The sequence below is a fragment of the Sus scrofa genome, chromosome 3 (assembly GCF_000003025.6).
Source record: "Sus scrofa isolate TJ Tabasco breed Duroc chromosome 3, Sscrofa11.1, whole genome shotgun sequence".
In the NCBI taxonomy this organism is placed as follows: Eukaryota; Metazoa; Chordata; class Mammalia; order Artiodactyla; family Suidae; genus Sus; species Sus scrofa.
In genome coordinates, this window is record NC_010445.4 from 108,423,051 (window position 1) to 108,446,173 (window position 23,123).

Sequence of the window (23,123 nt, forward strand, 5' to 3'; positions counted from 1 at the left end):
GTCATTGCAAACGTCTGTCTGACCGAGCTGGCTTGATCCCTTAATTCTTTACACCTGCCCCAAGCTATTCACACGACCTCTGGGAAGCCATGTGTGGGTGACTGGCTTTGCCTTTAGGAGCTGGGCCCTGGCTAAAGGGAAAGAGCCCTGGAGTAGCAGCCCTCAGGCGGCCGGAGGAGAGACGTAACATTCTTTCCTCTTGAATGGGCACCAAAGAGCTGCACCAGGTTTTCCTGGCCCCTTTCCCCTGTGTTCTCTTGAGAGCCATTGAAGCTCAGATTCTGGTGTAATTTCTCTGGTCTGCACCTTTTGGAAATTGTATGTCGTGACTACTAAAGTCCTGGGTCTTGGGGTAAAGGCCCCTTGGGAGATGGGTGGGTGATGCAGGGCTCAGCACCCGGGGTGGGGGGAGAGCACTGTTACTGGACCACAGTGGCCCCTACCTGGGTGACACTGCCCGCTTGCCATCTGTGTGTGTGTGTGTGTGTGTGTGTGTGTGTGTATTTACCTGAATATGCCCCAGGTCCTCTCAGACGGCCCCTCCCTGACACTCCCTGTCTCTCTAGGAACACCAAGCGGACAGCCGAAGTGTGGATGGACGAATACAAGCAGTACTATTATGCTTCCCGGCCATTTGCCCTGGAGAGGCCCTTTGGAAAGTAAGTGGCCTTCCTGGTTGATCTGTGCAGAGTCAACTTCATAGGCCAGGTGTGAGCGGACTCCGACAGGCCTGTGTGCTCAGCTGGTCGCCAGGCTGGGGCTGTTCTCCTCTTGTGTCCCTTCTTGCTCCAGGCCACTTCCAGGCACAGGGCCTTGGGCCACTCTTGCGGGATGACCATCTGGTCCCCTGGATCACCTCCTCAGTAGGCCGAGCTATGCATTGTGCTGTGACTTTTACAGAGAGGTGGGATGCTGAGCTACCAGCCCTGCTCCCTCACGGTTGGAGCTCCTTCCTCCTCATTCTCAGCCACCCAGGTCTAAACTCTCCTCCTTCCCAGGAGGAGCAGCCCCTCAGATCACCCCATGAGCAGAGCTCCAGCTTCCTGTGGGTAGAGGAGGACAGGGAGAGGAATTAAGTGCCAGACTTCATTCCAGAAGACAGCTAGTTCCTCCTCCGCAAACTGAGAAATGGGTATAAATTTTTTTTCCTGTCCCCTTGCCATCTCTAGGGCTGCTCCCACGGCATATGGAGGTCCCCAGGCTAGGGGTCTAATCGGAGCTGTAGCTGCCGGCCCACGCCGCAGCCACAGCCACGCAGGATCCGAGCCGCGTCTGCAACCCACACCACAGCTCACAGCAACGCCCCATCCTTAACCCACCGAGCAGAGCCAGGGATCGAACCCTCAACCTCATGGTTCCCAGTCAGATTCATCAACCACTGAGCCATGATGGGAAGTCCAGAAATGGGTATAATTACCCCTGCTTTACAGCTGAGGAGACTGAGGCTTCTACAGGTTAAGGTGCTTGTCCCAGATCACGCCATTAGAGGAGGAGGCAGAGACTCAAACCACACCTGTCTGGTTCCAAAATTCTCTGATGGTGCCTTTTCCTACTCAGCTGATTTGAGTAGAGAATAGTGGCAACCTCATTGATGCTATCATTCGTCTTTTCTTTTGGTGGGGGCAACTCATGGCTTTTTGTCATCCGATGTCCCTCAGTCATGCTGAAGCTGTTGAGCAGATTGGATTTTTGCAGCCTACACCCCATGGGTCGAGCCCCTCACTGCTCTGGAGGATGAAATCAGATCCCGCCAAAGTGATCCGCATTTCTGAAACCATAGACCCACCCTGTCCCTCCATCTCTACTCAAGCCTCCCGAGGCCTTTATTCTGAGTCCTCAGCTAACTTCCGGTCCATTGGCTCCTCCTTCCTTTGCTGCCTTCCCTCTCCAGGGCGGGGTCCTCTGTCTTGCTGAAAAGATGTGGTGCTCAGGTCTCTTGTCCTGTCGGGCATCTGTCAATACTCCCAGGCAGAGTTCTCTCAGCCCTGGATGAACCTGACTTTGTACCTTTTCCGCCTCTGCACACAGGCTGCTGAGTGGTTCTGAGACGCCCAGCCCGTGCTGCTAACACTCCGTGACCATCAGTCTCAGGGAGTTCCTCCGGAGGCCTCTTGTCCTGCCACCTTGTCTGGCCAGCACTGTCCCTCAGTCTCCATGTGTACCTTTTCTACCCCCCTAGTCACTGAGTCCACCCCCTCTTTCACCTGTGTTATAGGTGAAAAAGCACCAGCTTCCCAAGACAAACCAACCTGTGTCTGCACCATCCTTGTGTCTCTTTCAATCGATGGGCAAGGCACACCTCCCGCAGTGTCAGGCCAGCCCTCTGCCTTTTCTCCAGATGCACCCTTCACTCCTACATTCATTCATAAATCAACATTTATCGAGTTCTTACTGCCTGGACTCATCTCCTCCTGCCTCTTGGCTTCTCAAACTTTAATGTGCACACAGATCTCCTGGGCATCTTGTGAAAGTGTAGATGCTGGTTCAGTAGGTCTGCCTTTCTATTAAGCTCCCAGGTGATGCTAGGCTGCTGGGCTGAGGACCTTAACTCCAGGAGCAAGATCCAGGGTGCTGGTTCCCAAACTGTCTGCACATCAAAATATCCTGGGGGAGCTTCAAAAATGACTGTGCCTCTGCTCCACCCCCAGAGCGTGGATTTAGTTTGGGCTGTGGCCTGGGCTGTAGGATTTGTTCAAAGTGCCCCCCCAACCCAGCAGGTGATTCTAATGTGCAGATGGTGTGGGAGCTACTATTCTGAGGGGCTTTGCCCCCCATGTGCCTTCACTCTCCCCGATCACCTCCCCCATTCTCATTGCATGGCTCTCATTAGCATTTAAATGTATTATTCAGTGCCTTACATATTTTTTTAAGTAAAAAAGGAAGAGAAGGAAGGAAAACAAACTACAGAATTCTCCCTCAATCCAGCATTGCTCATCACCACACCTGCCTTCTGCTCCTTCAGAGCCACACTTCAGGAAGAACCGCCTGCAGTGCTGTCTGCACCCACCCCACTCTTCTGACTGTGATCTGAGGCTATGCCCCCCATCCCCTGTGATCACTCCCACCTCCCCCCCCAAGACCTCCTGGGACCCTTGACCTTCCTCCGTGTTACCCTGTTGAAGTTGGTCTTCTCCCACCCGGCCCCCTTCAGGTGCATTTCTGACCTCAGTTTCCAGAGCTGCAGTCTGGGCTCTTGTCCTGCAGTGCAGGCTGCACCCACTCAGCCCCCTTTGCAGGCTCAGGCTCCTTGCCCCACCCCTTACATGTTGTTCTTCCATAAAGATCTGTCCTAAGCCTCTTCTTAGACCACATTCTCCTTGGCCACACGGTGTCACCAGCCCTCACATCTCCATCCCTATCCTGCATCTCCTTTGAGCTCATCCCTCTGTCCCTCTGGGCATCTCTGCCCGGATGCCTCCTAGGCTCCTCCAGCTCAACAAGTCATAACTGAACTCATCTTCTTTGCTCTAAGCTTGCTCTTAATGCCATTTTCCCCAGGCAAGCAATGCCCGTCCTTGCATCTTGTTGTCCGAGCCAGAATGTGAGTGTCAACCTTGACCTTTCCCCCCGTCTCCTCCCACATCTAAGCAGTCACCAAGTCCCGGAGATCCTGCCTCATCCATGCGCTGAACATCTGGGTCCTTGCAAATACTGACCATTTAGCCTCTCTCAAATGACATCATTCCTATCCTCATATTGCTTAGTGCTGATGAAGATATGGGGTGAGTGCTATACAAGAAGCCCCAGTGCCGTGAGCGCTCCATCCAGTCTTTGGGATGGAGGGAGGCAGGGCTGGACAGAACAGGGCCAGTTCTGTGTGGCCACCCAGGAAGGACCAGGTATAAATGGAACTTGGGCAGTGCTGGTGGTTCAGTGGGGAAAAGTGGAGGGACTTGAGCCTGTCCCTTCTCTCTTCCAACCCCCACTTCCCTGCCAGGAAGCGTGATCAGCATCTGGTTTCTACAGCTGCCTCCTAACTTCTCTCCCAGCTTTGCCGTCAGACCCATTCAGCATCAGTAACATGTTCTTAAAGGGCTTGCGCTGCCATACTCTGCTCTGCTTAGAACCCACCCAAGGCATCCCATTGCCCTTAAAGTCAAAGCCCCTTCCCAGCATTTCCCAAGACCTTTCGTGGTCTGCAGCTTCATCTCTCCTCCCACCCACCACCCTTCTCCCATCCCCCACATCCATACATTCGCACACATATTCTAGCTCCTGCCACAGAACCTTCTGCCTCATAGACTCATCCCTCTTTGCTATTCCCTTGCCACTTCCAGGGGCCCCTCTTCACCCGCTTTCTGGTTTGTCTAGACAACATCTACTTTCCATGCAGACACCAGCTTCCACTTTATCACTGGACCACCACCGGCCTGACAAGCAAGAGACCGACCACCTCTGAGGGCTCCCACGGCCCCCGCGGGCCCTCCCCGCATCCGCATCAGGTTGTCAGCACCTGGTTCATCCCCCATCCCTCTTGCTCAAAAGCTCACCATCACGTCCGACCCTGGGCTCCGTGCCTGGTGGATCGTAGGTACTCAGTACATAGGTGATGAACGTGCCCGAAGCCCCAGAACCGGCTAAGGAAGAGGATTCTTTGAGGCGGCAGTGGTCAGGGGCGGGGGTGGTATTTCAACAGCAGAATCCAGAGAGAGATTCCTAAGTAGACCCAGAGCCCTGGCGGTGAATTATTAACAACACGCTGAATGTTCTTGTAGCCTTGTTTTTAATGAAAAGTAAAAACACCCTCAAATTCTATTTTCAAGTAAAAGCACAAATCTTCGGTGTCATTACCGCACCATTGTGAGGTATTGCTAAGTGTTTTCATAGCTCTGTCTGGCGCTCCTGAAAGCTCTCTCAGTTAATCTCTCCAGCACCCTCTGGAGAGACGTGGGCGCAGAGCGTGGGCACAGGCTGTGCTTTGCACCTCCCAGCCTGAGCCCTGCTGCTGGTACCTGTCTCTGACACAGCTGTGTTTTGTCTTTGTGTCTCCCTGCCCCCCATCGCCCCCAGCATCGAGAGCAGATTGGACCTGAGGAGGAACCTGCAGTGCCAGAGCTTCAAGTGGTACCTGGAGAATGTCTATCCAGAACTCAGGTACCTGAGCCTTTGCTACCTTCAGGGAGAGGCCCTTGACTATCTGAGTCTGGAGCAGGGACTGGCTGTGGCCATCCGGTTAGGGGTTTTTAAGGACATGGCTATCTTAAAAGAACAGCCATGGGGAGTTCCTGTCGTGGTGCAGTGGTTAACGAATCCAACTAGGAACCATGAGGTTGGGTTCGGTCCCTGCCCTTGCTTAGTGGGTTAACGATCCGGCGTTGCCGTGAGCTGTGGTGTAGGTTGCAGACGCAGCTGGATCCCGCATTGCTGTGGCTCTGGCGTAGGCCTGTGGCTACAGCTCCGATTTGACCCCTAGCCTGGGAACCTCCATATGCCAAGGGAGTGGCCCAAAGAAATAGCAAAAAGACCAAAAAAAAAACAAAAAAAAAAAAAAAACAGCCATGGAAAGCACAGGGTTACAAGACTATCAGGATTCTGCAGTGTCCCCAGACCTAGAGGGAAGTTACGAGATGGATGTGCTTTAACGCATCCACCAGGCCAAGCGTTCTAGAGGTCGAGTCAGTCTGGGAATTGCAGTGACTTTTAAAAGAGGCTCTATCCCCAAATGGAAAAAATAAAGATCTTAACAAAAAAAAGTAAAAAATTAAAAAAAAAAATAAAAAGAGGGCTCCCTTTTCAGTGAAACCAGAAGAAGATCACATCAGTAGCATAAGGCTTCCCATAGCTGGGCTTCTCAGCTGCTGGGGTTTGTGCTCTGGGGTGTGTCCTCAGGGCGTGGACACGCTGATTCGTCTCCAGGCTCTTGGGTCTTTCTTGCAGCCCTGTTTCTGGTGGCACCTCCCATAGGCCCAGAGCAGTACCAGTCAACGTAACATAGCCCAGGCCCCAAGGCCCCTGCCATTCTCCACTCACTGCCTGAGCTCTCAAGCTGCTGGTGTTACCAGAGCAGAGGGTTCTCATCCCCGCTGTGGCTTTTTTCTAGAATACCCAAGGACTCCTCCATCCAGAAGGGCAACATCCGACAGAGGCAGAAGTGCCTGGAGTCTCAAAAGCAAAAGGACCAAGAGATCTCCAACCTCAGGTTAAGCCCCTGTGTCAAGATCGAAGGCAAGGATGCAAAGTCCCAGGTAAAGTAAATGCCTGGGAATACTTGAATGTGTGCGTGCCTGTGGCCTCTTGTCCTGCTTGCACGTGACATCAGGTGTCTAGATATACCCAGAGCTCAACAGCAGGGTAGAAGCTCGGTCCCCTTACTCTGGGACTGGGTTCACTCCACTAGGTTTCCAAATGCATGGATTTGCTCCGAAAGATGCCTCACCAGGCAACTTAGCACCTATAGGAGATGACCATTAAATTAGCAGGAAGTTAACGAGTACATCATCAGTGTCCAAGCTGCCAGTAGTAAATACGGGCTGGATCAGGCAGGGTAGGTAGCACAGCTACCTCGAGAACATGCGATGCCAACAGAAAAGCACGCTGCTGAACGACGCTGCCTCCAGGATGGGGTGCCTGTTGAGAGTCTCCGAGCTGATTTAGCCCAGACTTGGAGGTCGTCACATCAGATGTGGAACCGCCTTCCCCACGATCCGCCGTCCCCAGCTCTGGGCAGGGCCCTCGATCATCCCCAATCTGCCCTCAGGAGACCTGTGGCTCCACCTCTGCCATCTCCTGCTTCCCCCAGGTCTGGAGGGACTATCATCCCCCTCTTTCCAGAAAGATTTCCTTGTTGCTTTAGTTGATTCATCAACACCAAGGGTCAGTTTCTCACCTCTGGGGATAGGCCTCTTTTTATTTTTTAAAATTTAAAAATTTTTTTTTGTTAAGATTTTTATTTTTTCCACTTGTGGATAGAGCCTCTTTTAAAAGTCACTGCCAAATTCCCAGACTGACTCGACCTCTAGAACGCTTGGCCTGGTGGATGCGTTAAAGCACATCCATCTCGTAACTTCCCTCCTAGATCTGGGGACACTGCAGAATCCTGTTAGTCTTGTAACCCTGTGCTTTCCACACATTTTTTTTTTCTTTGTGACTCCTCTCCTCCACTGTCATACTCTTATGGAGAACATTCACCAAGATTCTCAGTTCACTGTTCTTTTCTCCATGCTTCCAGCTTGGAGATTTTAATCCATGGAGATTTTATCCATGCTTCCAGCTTTGGCCACCTCCTCTGTTTCATTGCTTCACAAATTCCGTAGCTTCATCCATCCATGAATTTGGTCATTCAGTCTTTCAACAAACATCGATGTTCTTTGCTGACTGTGGAGATGCACAGATGCAAGGCTAGGTTGCAGGCCTCCGGAGGTGGCCCCTTGAAGTATACACAAAGAAGCAAGTCAGCAGCCATTGTGATATTATCTCTGTCCTGGATAGAGTTTGGCCCACAGTGCTAGAGAAGTGCATAGAGATGGTATCCAGCTTAGGTACAAGGATTGGGGAAGCCTTCCCCGGGGACCTGAATGGGAGCTATGTCCTGAGATGAGTGGGAATGGGCCAGGTGTGGAAGGGGAGAAACAGCAGGCTGGGAAATCCAATGTGCACTGAGGCCTGGGGCCGGGAGGCAGGATGCCTTTAAAAGGCTGCAGGGAAACTGGTCAGAGGCGTGAAGTGGCGAGGGAGCAGCGAAGGCGAGGCTGGAGAGGAAGGAAGAGGCACATTGTGGCTGAGGAGGTTATTCTAGCCTCAGGGGTTGGAGGCTCTGAGACCCCAGGACACGGCTCCAGGATGGCAGGTTGACACCTAGACATCCCTCCCAGACTCTCCCTCTCAAACACTGGGTGATCAAGCGAGTCCACAGTCACGACAAAGGCTTCTGAAACTCCAGCCAAGTGAGCTCTGAGCACCTGCTGGGCGCCCGGGGCCATCTCGCCATTCCATTGATTCCCTCCAGGGGGCGCCTTCTCCTAATCTCCGGGGTTTTAAGGCCTGTCCCTCTCCCAGGGCTCCTCTTTTTCCAGCATCCCCCATTCCCGCAAGCCACATCCCTTCTGCCCTCAGAATAGCTGTTCTTGGCACCAGCATTCACTTCTTCACTCCAGATGAGCGGTCCTCAGGCTCGGCACTACTGGCCTCTGGGGCTGGATCACTTTTTGTGCTGGGGCCTGTCCAGCGGCACCCCTGGTGATGCAGCACTCCTGGTATCACCAGCTTCCAGGAGCACCCCCTCCATCCAGTCATGCCAAGCGAGCCTGTGGGCTTTACCAAATGCCCCTGAGGGACAAAACTGCCCTGCTTGGGAACCTCTGTGTTAGATGACAGCCGCGGCCTCAGTGACGTGCAATCAGCAAACTGCTGTTCCCCACCTCCACACAGCCTTCGATGGCTCCCTATTGTCTTCCCCGGGAACACACACTCTTAGCCCGGCGTATGAGACATTGCACCACCGGCCTCCAGCTTCCTGGGACTTTTCCAAGAAGGGTCTCTGTTCCAGCCAGACATGGGAGGGGCTGCCTGAGCTGGGTGGGCAAAGGGAAAAGACGCACAGGTGTCAGTTCTGCTTCGGGCGTGCAGCCTGGCTGCAAAGGACACCATTTTCTCGGGTGGCATTTTATGAAATGTTTGAGTGGATAATACACACCCTTCTCTGAATCTGTGTGGGGGCCCTGCTTGTGAAGAATGGCAAACAGCCAGAAGGCTGTTGTCCCCCTTTCCCTGGGATAGGAGTTTGCCTCCTCTGTTTCTAGCAAAGCAGGGTTTTTTCTGGACTTGATGTAAGAGGGGGGAGCCACGGAACCTCTGGGTCTCAGGGAGGGGCCCCCAGTAGCCTGGCCCGGGGAGAGGTTGCCCGACTTTTATTTGACTGGGGGCATGGGTAATGGTATCTATTGCAGCTGACATGCCAGTCGAGTGAGAAAGGGGAGGGGGAAAAAGCCGTCTTCTGTAGGAAACTCAGGTTTATCACTCACAGTCTTCAAGTGAGCAAAGAGTTCTTTTCTAGAAGATAGTGCCAAGCTGTCACTCGTCTCTGCTTTGGAGAGAACAGTTGGGTCTTTGTGGCAGCTGTGTGCACTGGGGACGTGGGAAGAGCACTCTGAGATGGGAAGAGAGTCAATTCCCTTCAACAGATGGTGCCTACTGGGTGTCCACGGAGCCCCAGGCACCAGGCTGCGTCCTGGGTGCGAGGTGGGGTTATGCGGGGCTAGACACCGCCCTCTCCTGCAGGGGCCCATGGCCAGCAGCAGGCCTGGGACGCCTGTTCAAGTGTTCTGAACCCACTGATAGAAATCCACAGAGCCTTTCCAGCTAGAATCATCCTCCAAGTGCATGCATGTGTGTGTATGCGTGCGTGTGCATGTGGAGTACACACCCTTGCAGGAGTGACTGTCTCACCTCTCTCCCCCGCCGTGTCTGCTCCGCTTTCCTGTATGAACTGCCTGCCCTGCCTTCCTGCTTCCCAGCCTCTCCTGCCAATGTGTTCTGGCCATGAAGGGTTCTCTCCTCTTAACCCCACTCAGCCTCTTCTCCCCGCGGGGTCTCCCCGCTCATCCAGGTTTTGGCCCATCCAGAGGGGTCGCTCCCACCTCTCAGACCTCTTCGTGTGAATCCCTCACCTTGTCTCCTGCCCTCACGTCTCTGCCTCTGAGAGGCCATATCAAGGCCGTGACATAAAAGCCCAATTAAGTAGGTGTTACTATTATCCTCATTTTGGAGAAGATGGAACGGAGGCCTGCAGAGATTGTTCCAGGTCAGATGCTCGTCAGTGAGGAACGCAAGATCTGCAAAATCTGGCCACCACACCACAGCTCTGCTGAGGCTGCCGCTGCTGCTGGATCCTGGCTGGTTCCAGGGCCCTTTTATTGAGGTATAACAGCGGGAGAAGGTGTCTCTCGGAGACCCCTCTCCCAGGGTGTAAATACTAAGATGATACATCACCTCCATCTCGACGGGAGAGAGCTGGCAAGAGAGTCTTCCTCTTGCCAGCCCTCAGGAGAAGGAAGACTGAAGTCCCACCTCCTGTCAGGGGCTGGGGAGGGGGCGGACCAGGGAAGAGGCCCCTCCCCTGACACTCATGGGAATGGGGTACAGGGCTGGGGGTGGGGTGGGGAGCAAGAGCGTGAAGGGTGGTGCATACTGCCCAGACCCCACCCCACACCAGGGGACACAGCTTGGGGCTGCCCCCTTTTCCTCCCACCCCTCCTCTGTCCCCACTCTGAAATCCCAGCTTGCATCTCCTGCTTGGTTGCTCCCATCTAAACGGTCCCCTCACGGACCTGTGCATCCTGAGTGTGTGCTGCTTTCTACTTCCAAGCTCTTAAAACAAGGCTAGGGCTTCTCAGTCTTGGTGCTATTGGCATTATTACTGGATAATTCTTTGTTGTGAGGACCGCCCTGTGCCTCGTGGGGTGTGTAGCAGCATTCCTGGCCCCACCCACTAGGCACCAATAACACCCCCAACCTAGTGAGAATAGTCAAAAGATGGGAGTTCCCACAGTGGCACAATGGGTTGGGAATCTGACTGCAGCAGCTAGGGTCACTGTGGAGGTGCAGGTTCGATCCCTGGCCTGACACAGTGGGTTGAAGGATCCAGCATGGCCGCAGCTGTGGCATAGGTCACAGTTGCAGCTTGAATGCAGTACCCGGCCTGGGAACTTGCATATGCTGTGAGTGCAGCCATTAAAAAAATTCTCTTTAAATAGTCAAAAGATGTCTCCAGACACTGCCAAAGGGCCCCTGGGTGGCTAGGGGCAAAAGCACCCCAGCCGAGAAGTATAACCCTAAGCTGAGTGCTTCTGACCTACAGGAGGTGGCTCTGGACCATTCTAAGATCAGTGCCTGTGCTTGGGCACCAACTTAGCTCCATGCCTGCTGCCTTCAGTGCTTTCGCTCCTTCAGTTGTCTGCATCTTTCCTGTCTGCTTGTCCATCCAGCACAGGGTAGAAGCCCCACGCTGAGTGCTGTAGCCAGATGGGCATTTGCTCGGGAAAAGTCAACCACCCCACTGACAGCCCATCCTGGTCCCCACCCGCCCAGGCATCTCCCGAGGCCTCCTCTAAGCTCAGAAGGCCTTAAGACTGCCCGGCCTGGCCCATCCCTTCCCCATCATCAATACTGCTTTTCCAGGGCAGGAGCCATAGGGCTGGAGGGCCAGAAATGGACCCCTTGCCCTCCTCAGCCCCTTACCAGCCTATCCCAGAAGGGGCCAGGCTGCCCACACTGCCTCCAGGATGGCCCCTGGCTGACCTTCCAGGGGTGTGGCCATGTCTGTGTGCATTGGGAGTGGGGGCTATTCTCTGCCAGTCCCTCCAGTGGAGCCATCCGTGCTCACCAGTCGAGGCCAGGCCAGCCTGAGCCACCAGAGCTGCCTTCTTGAATTCAGTTCTGACTCCAAGAATCATTTAATGAACCCATTCATCACTGGCCATTCTCAGAAGCCTGACAGGCCGCAGAATGGGAATCGGAAAACCTCTCCCTGCTTCCTGCCCCACCTGCTCCTGTGTTCTGCTCCCCACTCCTCTCGTCTCCTGCAGATGTAGCCATGGAGCTGTGTTCCTCTGGGGGAACTGTGAGGCTGAATTATTTCAATGCCAGTAAAACAGCAGCTAACGGCAAGTCTGCTCTGTGAAAGGACTTCGATCCCTGTCTGTGCTTGTGCATATTCTCCTTGGGGTGGAGGTGGGGGTGTTTCTCTATGTGGCTTCCTAAGCCCCCAGCCCCTGGGTACCATATGCATTCCTTCCCAGAAAGCACTTGTGGATGGGGTATCTCAGAGTCAAAAGGACCACTACCCATCCACCCACCCACTCCCACACCATCCCCAGTATTTCTGGTCTTTGAAGCCCCTAGGACAGCCAGAAAGAAATGCCCAAATGGGAAATTCCAGAAATTGTGGTATATTTCTAAGTTTTTATGTTTTATCAGTTAATGCCTTTAACATAAAAAACACAAAGCCAGTGTATTGTTGTGATCATAAGATAATTACAGGGCTTATTTTTACAATGCTAATTCATGGTTCACTGCAAGCTGTGTGGTTGGGTAATAGGACAGAAGGATGAGCCTTATCTTTCGGTGACTGTGTGTTGAGCCTCATTTCTAGGCAATTCAGAGGTTTAATGTGGAGCCCGGGGCAAATGGCACCTAGGCAGCCCTGCCCTTGAACCTGGGCCCTTCTCTCCCCTCCCCAAGGAATTTTCTGGGCCCATGCCCAGGACCTGCAACCACCTTCTATGTCACACTTTAAATGTGATGGACCCAGAACCAACCACCCAAATGACCCGAGTCTGATTTCAGGGCCTGCATGGATCTCTCTCTCTTTCCTGGGTCTGTTTCAGGGGGTGGACCATGTGCCAAGCGTAGACAGTTGGGCTCTCAGGGGCCCATTTCCTGAGGAGTGACCAAGCGGGAGACGCAGGTTGGGAGCTCACAGCGGAGACAGAGGTGGGGTGGAAAGAAAAGAGGGGCAGCCCCAGGCTGGAAGCCAGTGCCCCGTGAGTCCCTGGTCTGGGGTGGGATCCACGTTCCCATCAGTGTCGGGGGAGGGGGCCTCCTCTCTGGTCTGCCCCCTCTCCAGCCCCCGACAGGGGTATGACCTTGGTCTTCCTTTTCCTCGGGGCTGGCATTGGAAGACTCTCTTGCCAGCTCTCTCCTGTTAAGGTGGAGGTGATGTATCGTTTTAATATTTACATCCTGGGAGAGGGGGCTCGGAGACGGACACCTTCTCCTGCGATTATACCTCAATAAAAGGGCCCCGGAACCAGCTGAGATTCCCGCAGCAACGGCAGCCAAGGCGGAGCTGATGGAGAGAGTGCACAGGGGTCGCTTACAGGACCTGACTTAGGATAACCTCTTCAAGTCTCACCTTCGTCATCTGGGAAAGGGGATAATAACAATACCTACTTAATTGGAGTCTTGTGACGGTTATGGTAACGTGTGTGAAGCTCCCAGAACGGCGTCTGGCACATGGTCCCTGCTGAGGAAATGGGAGCTGCCATTAGCTGTATCATCACAGTTCTCGAGTCACCCCTGTGCACACGGGCACCTTCCCCTTTCAGCTTTCGCTGGAGGAAGGCAAATGGTCTGTGTAGGATGCTGGTGTTCAGAAGCCAGAAGAGTACTTTCCCTAACATCATAAAAGTTTTGAATAGATATAGAAATAGAACTTGGTGGAAAAGTATGAAGAACCCCTGTGTACCAATCCCCAGGCTTCAAAAATTCTCAACCTGCGGTCAGTCTTTTTTTTTTTTTTTCTCTATTTCTATCTATTCCCAAATATTTTCTGGTCCAGGTCCTCTCCTGATTTGAAAAGGAACAGCAGAATCCATAGGCAGGACTGAGCCTTGGGGACCATGGCTCCCACTGGGCCAGTGGCCCCATCCAGGTGTGAGGGACCAGGGAGGGTCCCGGATGAGAAGAGGCAGTGGTCAGCATCCAGGGGGTCCGGTGGGGACAGCAGAAGGGCCCGAGCCTGTGGGAGAAGAGGAGGGACATCCCAAGTACAGAAGGACCTTGGAGGTGTCGGCAGACGAGGAGAGGGGGGACCTGGGGCTGGGAGGTAGCTGCCAGGGGCTGGGGAAGGTGCAGTACCAGGGCCAGGTGGACACCACATCCCCTTACAGGGCACCTGGTCCTGGGTCAGGGGGTGGCTAGCTGAGGGGCCCTCATTTTGTTTCTGGGCCAAGGAGAAGCCTCTGCTCAGCAGCCTGGTGGGTCAGCTGGACAGTCAGGCGTCGTGAAAGCAGAGGGGCACAGCTCTTAACACGGTCCTCTATGCATCTCTCCCAGGGGCATCTGACTCACAAATCTTCTTCGCCCCATGATGAAGGCAAAGGACAGGTGATATCCCTGTCCCCTTGGAACCTCTTGGAGGTTCACATGGGACATCTATTCTGCCAGCACATCCGCCCTCTGATCTAAGAGCAGGGCAGTGGCCCAGGCTGCTTCAGCCATTGGTTGTACTGTGGTCTGTGGCACTTGGAGGCAGCATTCTTCATAACGAACCTCACAGACACCCCTTTCCTTTTGCTTGTCCCTCCATCAGAACTCCACTTGTCCATCTACTTTCTCAGCTTCTCTCTCTGCAGGAGCTCCCGGGCCAAGCCATCTGTTCTCCTGGAGCGCAGGCGTGTACGCGCCCTCTGCAGTGATTTCGTGTCTGACAGCTTCCCTCTTGCTCTCGGCTCCTCTTCCACCTCCTCCCTCGGACCCTTCCTCCTTCCCTTTGTCCCTCCGTCTTCCTCTTGTCATAATGCACCTGTTCTCAGGACACTCATTTAGACTCCTTTTCAAAGAAGGGACATTCTAAAGACAGCTGGGGGGTGACCTGCCAGGTAGCTGCTTGAAAAGTCAAGTGTGGGGAACAGACACCCGTCCAAACAGAGAAACTGGAGACCATGCATCTCGGTCAGGGAGTCAGTCCCACACCCAAGGCTCAGAAGTATTCCTCGCCTCCCAGAGGCGGCGTAGCGCCCCAGGCTGTCCCCTTTACAGGGCATGGGGACAGAGACTTCACTGCGGGGTGTGACCTAAGAGTCCCTGGCTCTTGAGTAACATTTTCCAAGGTGACCTGTTGATAGTCAGTTCCTGCCAGGACCCCCCAGTGCTTTGCACCAGGCTGTGCTAATTGTCTCCTGTGGGCACTGGCATATCCAGGGGTGGCTTCCAGGCATCCTGACATGACCCCTCCTGGCCTCTTCCTCTCCAGATCTGGGCCTTCACGTACACCCAGCAGATCCTCCAGGAGGAGCTCTGCCTGTCAGTTATTACCCTGTTCCCCGGCGCCCCAGTGGTTCTTGTGCTTTGCAAGAACGGAGATGACAGACAGGTAAGTGCTCAGCGCATCCATACCGGGACAAAGCCACCTGCGTGGCTCTATGTCTCGTGGGCAGGAAAAAAAGAGAAGCTGTAGAAGAGGTAGGTAGATAAGGAAGAGGTCCTTCTTAGGAGAGGGAGGGAGGGGCCTCTGACCCCACCTGCAGGGCCCACCACAGTGATCACCTGCCACCTGTTGACCTTGGCAGACCTCAGCTTGCATGAGTATCTTGTATTGCCCCTCCTTGCTCTGATGCCACCCCAGATCCCAGAGCAGGAGGGAGAGTACGGGGACAGAACTTTCAGGACCACAAGGATGAGTAGGACTCGAACCTCTGCCTTTGGGGATCTTGGGTTCTGGTAAGATGTCCAGCAAAGTCTAGTTCCTCTGATGGCAAGGTGTTGACACCACCAGTTTCCTGCCAACTGGGTCCTGGTGTTAGACCAAAATTCAGATACCCATTTTATGGTTCGCTGGCTGTGTGACCCTGGGCAGGTTATTGGACCTCTCTGAGCTCTGGTTTCCTCCTCTGTGAAATGAGGTAGATGATGCCCATCACACAGGGTAGCTGTCTGAGAGCAATTAACTGAGATGGCCCATGGTAGCCTGCTCAGTGATGGCTCCCTAATACGCGTCCACCCCCTCCCTCCTTGTCCCGCGAGGCGAGGTCTGGGAAGCAGCAGTGTGTTACCCCCTCTCTGCTCGGGCCCCTCATGGGCTGAAAAACTTCAGAGGAGCCTAGGCTCGCGTACCTGGTGCCACCCAGGAGCTCCCCCACCCCTCCTGTGTGGCCCCCTCCCAGCCTCTCTCCCGCTTCTTCCTGACGGTGCAGATGCCAGGCGTGGGTCATTTCTTTAGCTGCCCCATGACTAAATCAGTTCACATTTTCTGGTCTGTTGCTTGGAAAGTTATGGCCTTCTAATGAGTTTTCCTAACAAACATATTGATTTTGCCTTTAATTCTTTTATCCAATAAAAAAAAAACAAAAACACCAATACCTGACAAAGCAGTTAGTTGCAGTTTTCTTCTTCCACCAGACCATGAAGTCAAGTCTCTGAATGACCCTAACTGTGTGGTGTAAACATTTCTGATTATGCTGGAATTCCCGATATTGTTGCTAAGACCCGGGGCCTCAGCCAGGGAATTCTGGTTCACCCTCTCCCCTCTCCATCTTCCCAGCAATGGACCAAGGCTGGTTCCCGAATCGAGCACGTGGCATCCCACCTCTGCCTAGACACAGACATGTTCGGGGATGGCACCGAGAATGGCAGGGAAATTGTTGTCAACCCGTGCGAGTCCTCACTCATGAGCCAGCACTGGGACATGGTGAGCTCTTGAAGATGCGTGTCGGAACCAGCGGGGGCCGTGGCATGGAGCGTCCCCCATTGAGAAGCAGACTGAGTATCTGGCTCCATGCAGCCTGCAACCACTCCAGATGCCCTGAAGCGGGAGGTGGAGCCGGAGCCCCCCAGGGCAGGAGCGGCTGTCTCAGGGAGGATCAGGAGGAGACTGCAAGCCAAGAGGACTCAGAGATCCCACGCGTTGTCAGTGCTGTTAAGTTCCAGTCCTGGCCCCGTCTGCCCCCAAATGGTATCTGGAGACAGGGATCTGATGGGAAGGTTGATGTTCGTTGTTCCCTTTCTGACAAAAGAGGCCAGAGAGAAAAGCCTTCCTCGTTACTAGGCCAGGACTCAGTTGAGAGATGGAGAATGGAGGTAGTTTTCAAAACAAATAAAGGAACCTTTGACGTTTTGTCTGTTTCTCTCTCTCCCTCTCTCTCTCTCTTTCTCTCTCTCTTTTTCTTTTTAAGGCCACACCTGCGGCATATGGAGGTTCCCAGGCTAAGGGTCAAAATGGAGCTGCAGCTTCCAGCCTACACCATAGCTCATGGCAACACCATATCCGAGCCACATCTGCAACCTGCACCACAGCTCACGGCAACGCTGGATCCTTAACCCACTGAGTGAGGCCAGGGGTCAAACATGCATCCTCATGGATACTAATCGGGTTCATTACTGCTGAGCCACAGTGGGAACTCCCATTGTCTTTGTATCGCTTAGTTTCCACATGTGAGTCTAATTTCTCCTTTGAGTTGGGGTGTGGTGGTGGGGTCTTGCGGCAGGTTGACAAAGAGGAGGACAGGGAGATGAGAACCTGTGCTCTGATCCTGTGCTGCCACTGACAGGTTGTGTGACCTTCAAAAAGACTTGTAACCTCTCTGACCTTTCATTTCCTGTTGTATCAGGTCGGGAAGCCGGAACCCAACGAGCAGTGGTTTTTACCCAGGATCACACTGTCTGTCTCATCTGGGGAAACAGTAGCTGTTCAGAAGCCCCAGGCACCACCTGTGGAGATCCCACTGCAGAAGGACCAGGCTAGGGCCCCAGCTCCTCTCTGGTTGGAAGCACAGCCCTCGACATCGCTGTAGGGCCTGGTGGCTTTATAGTCTGCAGCCACTGGTGCAGGAGTTTCTTACTTTTAACAAATCCCCAGAATGCTCTGGGAATCGGGTACTATGCTTGCCCATTTTTAGTAACTAAGGTTTAAGATCATATAGTGTAAAATTCCCAAACTATTCTTGGCCGAGGTAAGTTTGCCACAAGCTGATTAGCGATGGTCTTAGCTGCCTATTGCTGAGTAACCAATGACCCAAAAGCTTAGCAGCCTAGAGCAACATGCATTTACAATCTCACGGTTTCTACGGGGCACAGCCTCCGTGGGTGCCCTGCTTCAGGGTGACTTTAAAAGCTGCCCTCGGGGCTGCCGTGGTTGTTGGGAGGATTTGTGGCCTCGAAGGCGGTTGGCCAGAAGCTGCGCTCCGTTCCTTGCCACACAGGCCTCTCCAGCCTAGCATCCTGCTTCACCAGAGCAAGCGAGCCAGGAAGGCGAGCCAGGTGCCAGCCAGACGGGACCACAGTCCTTTCAGCCTGTCTCACGAGTTACCTCCCAGCACTGTTGCCACAGTCTATGCAAGAGAAGCAAGGCGCTGGGTACAGACGCCCTCAAGGGGAGAGCCGGTGCCAGGAGGTGGGGAATTGGGAGCCACTTTGGAGTCTCTCTCCCATCTTCTACCCTAAGCAGGTGTACGTCTCCCCTTCTTCCAGAAAGCCTTCAGTGATGGGCCTTTGTGCAAGCTCATCATCATAAAGCCCATCCATGCGGACCACAACAGACATGGAAAGCGAGGGCCCGGGTGTACAGAGCCAGCCTCTCCTCTGGTGGTTGGATTGGTTTATGCAATCCTCCTTTTGTCTTCTTTAGGTATGATTTGGCTCTTTGGGGGACCGTTTCCCTCCCCACCCTGTCAAAGGAGAGGAGGCCAGAAGGCAGATAAGACATCTATGAAGATGTTCTGTTGGCTCCTCAAGCTGAATGTCCATGGGGTCGAAACCAGCCTTGCAGCTGGAACAGTGTTGCGCCAGCACCCTCTCCCCTAAGGCGCAGAAACAGATACCTCACTGAAATAACTGAAGGAGGTGCTCCTCATCTGTGTCCTTGTCCCCCCCCCCCCGTTTCTGTCCCCCTCTGGGCATTCCCTGGTGGTGGGCAAGCTGGCCTGTGCCTGGCATTAACCCATGCACCAGGCCAGCTGCATCAAGCTCTCAGTGAAAGCTTGACTAAATGGGTGATTGGAAAAACTCTTCCCTGTCCAAGAAGTGACATCACCTACATTTTACCACCCCTCTAAAGTCACAGCGTAGGTGGCCTGAGCTCTCTCCTGAACACCCAAGGAAATGGAGAAACAGGAATGGAGGCCTCTGCCCCAGAAGGACACACTTTTTTTTCTTTTTTCTTTTTTTATGTCAGCCGCTTTGATGTGGCAGAAAAGCTAAGGCTCGGTTACTAGTGAGCCTGACCTCCGTCTTATTCGTGAAAGACCTTGGGGCAGTAACGCAGACTCTGTGAGGGATGCGGGGGTCCTCTGCTAATGGAGATAACGAAGGTTCACGTATGAGCAGCAGGGAGTGCGCCTTGAAGCCTTCTTAGTAGAAAACAAGTCAAAACTGATGCAAACAAGTCAAAATAGGGGTCACTGTAACTGTAGGATTATTCAGTCACCCTCTCCTTGCTAAGTTGATGACGAGGAAGCCCAAGCAAGAGTCAATTGGGATTTAAAAGCAAGACCAGCAGCTGGCCCAAAGCTCCATGGATTTGAGACAAAGCTGAAAATACCCGGATAGGACAGCGCCCTGCTCCCCTGGGAACCCTATGTCCTGCAGTTGTGCTGCAGGACAAGTGTGGTCCAGCTTGGTCTGGCAGTCAGGTCTTTCGGTGGATGCTGAATTAGAGCCTTTGATCTACTCTGATCATTGAGTTTGAGCGCCAGGTGTCAGCTCGCTCTATAGGCCACCGGTAGTTGTGGGTGAAAGTGCGAGTTTCTCAATGACATCAGCGTCTGAGACCAAAAAAGACCTACATCTTCCTATTTTACAGGCTCACAGGACTGAGACTCCAAACTGGGCTTGGAGAGTCATCCCCCTGGAGCCATCTCATCACACTGCCAGGTGAGGAGGTGGCCAGGTGTGGCAGAAACCCCCTCAACCAGGGGTCACCTCTGGCTGGTGGGAACAAGATGTGAATAATACAGCCTCCCAAGTGTCTAAATGGTGTGATGGGCCAGTTCAAGGGAATTTATACATGCATTCTGTACATTTGTAAACCGGAAGGAAGAGAGGCAGGGGCTTCGGGCACACTTTAGTGCCTGGATTAGAGTGGGAGGGATGATGGTATTGTGTGGATGGGCAGAAAGGGAAATTTTTTTGGTTCTTCTGAGGTCAGCATAGGTGACCAAAGCTGGTTTCCCTGTTGAATCTGAGACGCACTCTCTTGACAGTTTCTTATGTGCTGTGTAATTTCTCTGTGTGAACTCATCTTTGGTGGGAGTTATTTCCTCTGGGCGTTGGAGGTTCAGGCTTGGGAAAGGTTCAGGCTCGCCTCTGTTGGGTTCCATTGAGGTCAAACCAGTTTGTACCCTGATTTTTCCACTTGTTGACACACGGTGAGACTAATGTGAATTTGAACGTCGCGTCTATGCTTGGCACAAGCTTGGGTTTTGAATCTTTGCAGATTAGCTCTTCTCTACCCAAGTTGTTCAGCTCCCAGGACATCACTGATTACCCAGCTGGTAGGAAGGGGTTGTTTAGCCCTTCTGAGCATCCCGCCCCTCATGAGGTTCTACCTCCACTTAGGTGTTCGATCCTTTGCTTTTCTCTACCCAAAACTGTTCAGCTCCCAGGACATTACCGATTACCCAGCTGGTAGGAGGGGGTTGTCTATCCCTTCTGGCCCCCACCCCTCATGAGGTTCTACCTCCACTTAGGTGTCCAGACTGCATAGCTCTCCAGCATCAGTCGCCCTCCACCTTCTCCTTCACTGCGCTGGCTTTGCATCCCCACTCATTTTTGGAATCTGGAGTTTCTCCTTTCTTCCTTCCCAATGCAACTGTGATTTCAAATTGTTTTATTGAATAATATCCAATATTTATATGAGTTTGTGGGAGGGGCCTTCCTGTGTCAGCTTCGACCAGAATTCCTCAGTGCTATAATTAGCTGTCACCACTGTCTTTCCCACTGGCTCTGGGACCATATCTTAGTGTCAACACTCAATAAATTTTGGTGAGTAAGGGAGAGAATAAGCCTGTGATTCTTCAGGACTACTTCCTAATTACCTCCTGGCTCGGGCTCCCAGACATTAGAGTTTTAAAAAGACAGCAAAGGCAGAAATGGAGGATGGAGAAGACAAATTTATAACTATGAAATCTCGTTATAATACACATAGATTTAGGGATCGTGCATATTTTACCTCATAATGACAGAGTTTAATACTGAAAGTGCTAACTGGAAAAGGACTATCAGTAATGGAAATCTTTAATACTGCAGTAGAACGTGGCAAAAAAAAAGACCTTCTCATAAACCCTGGGGCTTAGCAATGGGAACAGGGGTGGATGAAGAGCGCTCGCATCTCCTCTGCAAGTATCTCAGGCATACTCACCGGGCATCTGGCAACCTGAGTCCCGGCTCACCTTTTACCTACACTCCAGTCCACCTGCAGTGGGGTTAAGCCTCCTCCCTTCTCTCACGCCACTACTCAGCCTCCCGGAGAGACTGTGCCCTGACCTCGCCAGTCCCTTAGCATGTGATAACACCCCTGGGGCAGCATCTGGCACACAGAGGAGCATGACAAGGGGTTGCATGAGAGGTCTGGCAGCCGTGCACACGAGGTGGCCTCTGGGGCATCGCCCATGGTGGGTGGGTAGGAGCTTCTTCTCCCCAGCATGCAGAGCCATCCTCCCAAGCTCCCCAGTGGTCTACGGTCTCAGGCAGCTGGATCCGGATAAGCAAATGCCAAAGCTCCAAGGGCTTTTCCATTTGCCATGGAGCCGCCTAATTTAATGAAGCCGTCACAGAGCAAACCTCAGGGCTTATTGGAAAAGGACTCGAGCACGACATTATTTCACAGCAGTAGATTGCATCATTTTCATTTCACAGCTTTCCAATGGGAAATAATAAAACAAAATTACAAACATAATGAAGAAAGAAAGGAGACGAGAAAAAACCTTGGGTGAGAGATGCATCCTCGGTGCTGTGACAGGGCTGGTTACCTTATTCATTGGAGCCAGTAAATCTTACCTGGCTTTGCTGGCAGGAAGGAGAGCGAGCGGTCCAGGATGCCTCCACCTGCTGCCAAAGATAACAGGCTGCAGTAACTCATTGCCCAGCGCAGCAAGGAGCCCCGAGCACCCCTGCAGAAGCCTGGCCCTGGACAGCCCGCTGAGAAATTCCAGTTTCCAGGAGCACTGCCCTTCCTGGGCCCAGCTCTGCACTGGGGTGAAGGGCTGTCATTGACAATGGCCGGACAAGCTGTCGGGGTGATGGCATCTCCCTTCCCTCCAAGAGGAAGTGGCGTCACCTGTGGGGTCTCCTTCATCCTCAGGAAGAAGAAAGAATAAGTCCCTTTCTGCTTCTGAGCCGAAAGCCAGGGGCTAAGTAGGAGAGAGACAAAGCGCTTTCTAAAGGCGTTCTTGCTTACAGCTCAAGGTGTAAGACTAAGGGAGGCAGCTCAGCTGGGCCTTTCTTTCCACGCTGCAGGCCTGGCCTGGGCTGGAGGAGATGCCCCAGGCCTGCCGCACAGGAGGAGACCAGGCTCCTGTCATTCCACCCAGGCCCCAGTTTCTCCCCTGCCTCGTACCAAAAACAACTTTCTCCTCCCCAGTTAGTGGAGGGGTTTGAGGTCTTGTGGTATCAACTCCCTCCTCTTTCCCCCAGGAGTCCCCCCACTCCTTCCCCCTCCCCCAGCTTCCCTTCTCCTTTCTTCTCCCCTCCTTCCCCTCCTGTCCTACCTCCCTCCTCCTCCTCCCCACCCTCCCCTCCCCCTTTCCTTCTTTTCCCCCGCCTCCCCCTCCCCTGTCTCCCCCTCCCCTGCATCCCCCTCCTCCCCCTCCCCTGCCTCCCCTTCCTCCCCCTCCCCTGCCTGCCCCTCCTCCCCCTCCCCCACCCCCTCCCCTGCCTCCCCCTCCCCTGCTTCCGCCTCCCCTGCTTCCCCCTCCTCCTCTCCCTCTTCCTGCTTCCCTTCCCCCTCTCCCTCCCCTCCCCCTCCTTCCCCCCTCCCCCCCCGCTTTCCCTCCCCCTCTCCTTCCTCCTCCCCCCCTTCCTCCCCTTTCTCCTCCCTTCTCGCCTCTACAGTGATGCTTCCCCCTCTGCTACCCCCACCCCATTAACTGAATAGTGTCCCACTTTCCCCTGTCCTGATATAAAGAAAAAAGCCTTCTCTTGAGCCTGGTCTCCCTTTTTCCTTTGGCCACCATGCTCCTCTACAGCACAGTAGCTGGTCCCATGGACTTAGGTTCAAGTCACAGCTCTTCCAGTTCCTAGCTGTGTGACTAGAGGCAAATTACTTAACTTCTCTGAACTCACTTTTCTCATCTCCGAATGGGGCAAGTTGTCATACCTATCTCATATGTTTATCGTGAAATTAGTTGGAATGACTCTAGTGATGTTCTCAGCACAGAGTCAGGCATGTATTACGTCTAAAAATGTTGGTCCTTGTTATAGTTTTGCTGTGAGGCTTAAACATCAGTTTGCAGTGCAGAGGGCAGGGCCTGCGAGTGGTGAGGGCCGACCCTCAACCCTCAGAGGTCACTTAGAGGTCACACCGGGGCCTGATTCTCCTTGTGAGGTTGCCAGGCTAGTGGAAGACCTAAATCCCCTGCATCCCTGCTCTTTGGTTCCAAATTGGTGATGGGCCAGGAGGGGAAGGAAGCAGAGAGGAGCAGTGAGGAAACGGCGGTCCCCCAAGTTGGTCTTGGCCCTTGTCACCCACAGTT

General features: G+C 53.4%; 1 protein-coding gene across 2 annotated transcripts in view; it reads left to right on the forward strand.

The window, feature by feature from the left end:
* GALNT14 (polypeptide N-acetylgalactosaminyltransferase 14) overlaps positions 1-16,552 on the forward strand; it is a 216,288-nt gene extending 199,736 nt beyond the window's left edge. Inside the window, exons 11-15 of one of the 2 annotated variants that reach the window (XM_003481255.4) lie at positions 567-659; positions 5,011-5,094; positions 6,041-6,185; positions 14,693-14,812; positions 15,980-16,552. In XM_003481255.4, coding sequence (XP_003481303.1) covers positions 567-659; positions 5,011-5,094; positions 6,041-6,185; positions 14,693-14,812; positions 15,980-16,138 — 601 coding nt within the window. In that variant the 3' untranslated portion in view covers positions 16,139-16,552. Of the gene's footprint in view, positions 1-566; positions 660-5,010; positions 5,095-6,040; positions 6,186-9,708; positions 9,857-10,795; positions 12,453-14,692; positions 14,813-15,979 lie in introns of those variants that run through there. The other variant, XM_021087659.1, reaches the window with a different exon arrangement.